Consider the following 7,133-nt stretch of genomic DNA (forward strand, 5'->3'; position numbering starts at 1 on the left):
GAGAGAGAGAGAGAGAGAGAGAGAGAGAGAGAGAGAGAGAGAGAGAGAGAGAAGAAATAAAATCAGGAGTTTAGAATATTAGTTGAACAGATGACAACATCACCACAACTTTAATACAACCAAGGGTCTACTGAAATCTGCAAACACATTTTCTCGTATAAGAGGAGCAGCCTGCATCGAAAGAAACAACCAAAATATTTAGCAGACATCTAATCCTGGTGGGCAGAGCCTAGCCCAGAGTGCTATAATCTGTTTACTTGCCTCATATCACGAATGTGAAGGCATATAATATACTATAAATGTCTTTAATTAATGATAAGGGGTAATGTTAGAAAACATACCTTACCACATATGTATGTGTACATGTTCATGTAAAAAAGTTTTAGTTACAAAGATATCTGTCACGAATGAATGAAAAAATCTCTGTTTTTGTAGCATACATAAAGGATTGAACACTAAAATACAGACCTGTGACATATTATCTGTGAATAATAGATTTAAATCACAAAAACTCCTATCTGAGCTCTGATAAATGATGGTGGGACCACTGGTTTCATGTAGGATTATGTTACTTTAGCACATTGGTCTCATACCAAGAATTTGGTTTAGCAAGGATTAGTTTGACTGAACAGAAAGGAGGAAATCTGCTAAGAAACAAACCTCAATCCTGCTTTGGCTACGGGGCTTTTGTGGTAAGGTAGAGTTGTTCACTCATGTTAATGTTCCTTAAAGAATCTAAAGTACAAAGAACTTAAGGGATGACCTTAAGTTGCTTAGAGTACAAATGGCACTTAGAGCAATGAAGTTGAAACAGGAAGATACTATTTAATACTTGCATTAAGGATTTTTAGAATGAAAATAGAATTCATGTAATGGTGAGAAAATTGCTATTAGTCTATATATGAGTATATGAGGTTACAGACTGTGGATCTCTTGGGCTCTGCTGGTAGACACAACTCAAAATCAGGAGTCAAAGGGTAGAGTGAAGGATCAGAAAGAGGCTGTGGTGTTAGCCGGAAATGGAGCCTGACAAAGATGCTGGCCTAAAAATAAGGATTAGAGAGCATGAATCAGAGGCAGAATAAGGCTTGGAGGAGAAATAGTCTCAGGGTAGAGGCCTTGTCTGTGTTGTCTGAGCCTTGTTCATTAGTTCGCTGGGACACGATGTAATCCAGAAACTGACGAGGGATGAGGATCCTGAGTATCTTGAATAAATCTCCATCGACCACAGGCTGCAAATCTGTAAACAAAGCTAATCTTTTATCTGAGATGCTAACTAGTTGTGTGAACTCAGTTAAAACAGAGACAAAGGAGTATAAACTCAGCATTTCTTTTTTGTTTGTTTCGTTTTTAAAATTGGATATTTTATTTATTCACATTTCAGATGCCAACACCTTTTCCCATTTCCCCTCCTTAGAAACCCCCTATCCTATCCCCCTCTTCCTTTTTGCTTTTATACCATTTTTATTACATGCAAGTATTAAGGTCAGTTCTAGGTTCTTTATGAACACTTATTTTGTCCAAAATGTGCAATCTTTAGTCAATATTATTTTTAAAAAATGGACAATACCCAAACCTGAAAAACTGACTACATAAACTTATTGTCCTAACTTTAAGCTTGGACAAGTGGGCCATGAACAATTAAAAGTTAATGTTTAGTGGGATGAAAGATAGAGGATATGGGAAAAACTTGAGAAGGATCAAGCAGTGCCCTGTGGCAAGTCTTCAAGAACACTTTCTTGTCTGGGAATTGTTAGAACATGACCTCTCATAATCAACTTAAATGAGGAACAGGCTCTTCCTTGCCTTGACTGAGTAACTGATCAAAAGAAACCTTGCCAAAAGACTGTTTCCCATATTTAAGCTTCTTTGCTTTGGCAAATATGTTAACTCCTACATTCAGCAGACTACAAGAAGGCAGTCAAAGCACAGTGGTCCAGCTTGATCACTTTGTACATACGGGTACACCTGTATCAATTCTACAACAATGAATATGCATACTGTATCTTTCAAATATCCAAGTATGTCTCTTATACCCCATTGTGTCTACATCCCCCAAATAAAGCAGCATCCTGATCTTCACGGCTATGTGTTGTTTTGATCAATACTTAACCTTTCTAGAGTTGACATAGGTATATCTCAATGCTAGCTTCTCTGCTAATAAGGCTAAATAAATCATTCATGGTGCATATGAAGATATTTGCATTTGTCAATAGCTATGTAGCAGTCCATCACATAATATGTATGTATGATACAATGTATCCATTTTATTATTCAGAGACACTTTGATGTATTTTCAGTTGGAATTTTAGTAAAAGTTTATAGAAACATTTTATGGATATATCTTTTGGTACAAACTTCATGTTCCTATTTTGGGGGTGAACTCTATAAACTAGAGTGAAACTATTGGGCTGTATAAGTGATTTTGTTTTCTTTAGTAGAGTTTTAATGAATGATTTCTCAAAGCAGTTCAATTTTTAGTAAATTCATGACTTTATAAAACAATTCCTGCTGCGTATCATCACCTGTTATCTGTTTTTGTTTGCACATAATGTTGTTTCATTACAATGTTTACTTGTATTTCTACCATGATGAAAAATACTGAGTATATTCTAGTGTTTTATCAGACACTAGGTATCATCTTTTGTGTAGCCTTTATTCAATATTTTATCTATTATTACAATTACTTCCTTATACTTTTCTTATTGGTTTGTTTAAATTATCCATATGTTCTTGATAAGCTTTCAAAATGTATCAGTTTTTTATTAGCTTGTGGCTTAATTTCAACTCCTTTTTCTCATTTTTGTTAGTTCTCCAGAATTCCATACAATGTGTTTTCATCATATTTGCCTCCTTCACCAACTACTTCCACACCCATCCCTTTCTTTCTTTAGCTACCCAACTTTGTGGTGTTTTTTTTTTTTTGGTTTGTTAGCCTGTATTTTAACCCTATAAAGCACAATTTATGCTGGCCATATACTCTTGAATATGGGATCTAGCATTAAAGTCTATTCAACTTACTAGGTTTCATATCTTCAAAGAAAACAGACTGTTTTTCAGAAGGCATCATTTGCCAACTATGGGTGGAACTTCATGTCCATTTCCTTTCTCTGTGTTGGAATTGTGTCTGTCTTGAACTTGCTGCTAGTGCCATGTCTTGTGCATTCTATGACAATCCCTGTACATTCATACCTACAATATCGCTGCTATCTTCAGAAGACAATTTTTTATAGACAATGTCCTTGAATCAAATAACTATTTCTCCCTTTTTCTCAATAATTTCTTGCTTTATAATGAGGGTTTATGGAATAGCTGTCCAATATCTTATTTAGTAAATGTTTTAAAAGTAGATATTAAGTTTTAGTTTTACTTACTACAGCTAATGCTATGTTTGTATGTCTCTGTGTATAGGAATGTTTGATATTTTTGTTATCTGAATAGACAAATTATGAAAGAATTTATTTTGGACATTGACCCAACCTTTATAAAATATTGAAGAATAGCAAAGTTTGAAAATTTGTACTACTAAATATTAAAACTTACTATAATGCTGGCCATGGACAGCATTGGTGTCATAAGTTTAGAAAAACTGATCAAAGGACTATTATAGGATATAAAAATAAATTTACACATATTATCATCTGACTTAAGACAAAGGCTAACATGAAATTGAATAAAGAAAATTCAGTGGAATATATAATTCAAAATAATGAATCTGAACTCTATATCACATTTTAAACAAAAAATATGTTTTACATGCCATATATTTAATAGTAAATAATGCATTATTTATTGCAGATTACATGTTTGACAAAAGTCCACACTTATTTTGATAATAGCCTACTATACGAGTATCTAGTCATAAGTTTTGAAATAAATGATCATCTTGTGCTTTCTCTTTTTAACTTTTGTAATACATTTAATTCATTATCTTCCACACTAATGTCTACTACATAAATAAACATGTACTCAAAGCAGTATAGAATATATACTGAAGGCAATATTTTCAAAAATCAGAGAACAAAAGAATGGCACACACAACAGGAAACATAAGTAAAACAAAGAGAACATCACAAGAGGAATGAAAAAGGGAAAGGCACAGAGAAGAGACACTGCTGAAGAAGGCTTGGACAGGTATGATTTTTCAGGCTACACGCTCTCTCATGAAGATACTGAAGCCTGGAATAAAGATTAAAGAACAGCAGAAAGAAATTTAAACAGCTAAAAGTTGTGCTCCTCCTCCAAGACCACAATGTGTTCTGTAAATTGCATTTCTTATGTAAAGTAAAACTGTTTATCCACAGAATGATTCATGATTCCCCAACATAAACTGCAGATGCAGGACTGTGATGTTCCTCTGCTAACTGCTTATTTTGACCACAGTTTCAAATAGATTCAGATGAAATAAAACGTGTCCAGACTCCACTAATCCACAGTTTGAAGCTTTACACTTCTAGCGGGGATGCGAACAACTTCAGCCTCTCTGGAAGTCTGGAGGGTTCTCAAAAATCTAAAAATCGGTTTATCACATGACACAGCTATACCACTCCTGAGTATGTACCCAAAGAGCTTCAAGTCAATATATTTCAGAGACATTTGTAAACCCATGTGATGTTTCTTCTAACAACATACACATAGATAGCAAACTACATAATCAAATCCTTTTCAGCCAGAAAGAAGAACATAGTCATGTCTTTCAAATTAAGACAATCTCGTAAGACAAACTGTACATCTTTTCTCTCTTCTGTGATTCCTTGATATCATATAGGTACCTAAAATCATGTACAGATATATGACATACAAGTAGCAGTAAAACTGTTTATTGTAGAAAGAGATTAATTGAAGGGAAAGGAGAGACAGGGAAGGAAAAGAAGGTATGGGGCAGGGAAATTTACTCAAAATATATACATGTATAAAATGTAAAACTTAAGTAAAGATGTCCAAATTGGAGCTATCTGATCTTACTCCAATAGTTTTTGAGAATGAACTCAAAAAGTAACATTATCTTGGACAGAATATATTGCTCATAAATCCTATTAAAATTGCAGAAATGGTGGACCTTTGCTTTAGATCATGTCAACATTAACAGACTTTTTATGTAATCGATTTTATAGCAATACTGCTGAACTGTTATATATCCATTTCTTTTACAGTTAAATGGACTGAAATATGATGTATAACTTACCCACATCCATGTAGCTCTTAAAATTCTGTGCTGATGCAAACCTGGTCTTTGTCTGTACAGTGTACTAATGAGTTAAATGACATTTCAAAAAGATCTGCTCAATGAGGCAGTAAGTACAACTGCTTTACCAGATCAAAGAACAGCAGCAGATATGCTTTATCACATGTTCACAACAAAACTATAGCCCATAAATTTCAAGTAAAGATTATGAGCCTATTTCTAGAACATACGGTGACCTAGACAACTTTATCAGTGTTAAATTTTTGTACATAGAACACACTGTAAAACTGTGCTGCAGGATCCACAGAATCACAAAACAATAGAAAGATTCCTGAAAGTCTCAGTAGTGATAAAGAAAATGAAAATATTTTGTCAGTTTTATTTCATTTTCTAACTCAGAAATAAATATGCATTGAAGTGTGTGTGATATAAATATGTATGTTCATGTGTATATATATTTGTGTTCATATGTATGTTCATTTATATTTACATGTGAGTGGAGGCCAGAGGTCAAGGGGCAATGTAGGGTATCTTCTTTATTTGCTCCACACTTAATTTTTTTGAAATGAGTTTTCTCACTGAGATTAGTCTATATGACTGGGCCAGCAAATCCCAGAAGTCCTCCTAACCCCATATCCCCAGAGCAAGGATGAAATCAGTATAAGCAATCCCACTTGTTTTTGGAGTATTCTGTACTTGATTGAATTCTGGTCCTAATATGTATCTGGCAAAGACTTTATCTACTACATCATTTCTCCACACTTTTATTAAAATTTTATTATTAAGTATGTTTTTTTCTTCATGTTTGGCTGATTATGAATAGCAAACACACTCAGTGTGAAATCTACCAAGGATTTTCTTTAGTGCCTGGTGTGTAGTGCTTGCATTGCATTAATGAGATGATACTAAGATATTCGAGTTAAGTTGAGATGAACCAAAGATGCAAAGAAAGCTAGTCTACTCTCACAAGGATCTCGGTGATGACAAAAAGCAAATATCTACAAGAAGATACGATTCTGATAAAAAGAGAAAACAACAGAAGTATATGGAAAGCTAAGTATTCGAATGTCTCTTGAGTTTGAAGATAAGAAGTAAAATGAGCTTTCAAAAGAAAAGAATGACATTTCAGACCAATAGATTGAACACACATATAAAAATAGAAAACCCACTCTAGAATGAATGCTCTGAATTTGTCATATCCTTGCTTTTAATTTTACTTATTATCCCAGAACCACTAAAGAAGAGGGCCAGGAATTGTTTGACTTGATTGTGATTGCAAACAAAAATAAATCCAAACTGTTCTCAAGTGAATTTTAGGGAGCCTATCCTATTTATCCCCTTTTGCCTAGGCATAATTTAACACGCAAATGATTAAAACCAGAGACACTTCAGAAAAGGACATAAACAATAAGAATGTTTATTTGACCTTTTTTATCTCTCTCTGTCATCTATCTGTCCAACTTTCACTTATACACCAATAACTTTTTAAAACATATATATTCATTTATATATGTAAATCTTTCTGCATAAAATTATATTGAAAACGTTCTCTCCATGCCTTTTCTATTTTTCCACTGTATATTAACAAAACATTTAATGAAAATATTTATTTACATATTTCTTTAAAAAGGTGACTTAAGTATCTATAAAGGAAGAAAATACAAAATAGGTAGTAAAGAGTTACTTTGTGTTTGTTCTCACATGGCAGTTAAATGAAAGTTAAAGGAAAAAATAGGCTTTTAATACAGAATTTTCTTTTCTTGATAAGGAAATTGTAATGAATGCCTAGAAATAGTCTGCAAGAAATGAAAACTAAGTATCACTTAAAACTTGCTAACCTGTAACCAGAATTTGGCAGAATGACATTATGTTGATAAAGTACTAAAAGTTATCTAAAAATTATTTAAAATTTGTAGACAAGGAACTTTGCTTGATTGCCAAAGTACAC

General features: G+C 33.3%; 1 protein-coding gene across 1 annotated transcript in view; it reads right to left on the reverse strand.

Moving 5' to 3' along the window:
* The window catches only part of Crisp1 (cysteine rich secretory protein 1), a 25,642-nt gene extending 20,405 nt beyond the window's left edge, over positions 1–5,237 (reverse strand). Inside the window, exon 1 of the mRNA XM_028766793.1 lies at positions 5,186–5,237. Coding sequence (XP_028622626.1) covers positions 5,186–5,195 — 10 coding nt within the window. The 5' untranslated portion in view covers positions 5,196–5,237. The remainder of the gene's footprint in view (positions 1–5,185) is intronic.
* Positions 5,238–7,133: the final 1,896 nt, after the last annotated feature.

This window comes from Grammomys surdaster, unplaced genomic scaffold (genome assembly GCF_004785775.1).
Source record: "Grammomys surdaster isolate TR1022 unplaced genomic scaffold, NIH_TR_1.0 169, whole genome shotgun sequence".
Taxonomy (NCBI): Eukaryota; Metazoa; Chordata; class Mammalia; order Rodentia; family Muridae; genus Grammomys; species Grammomys surdaster.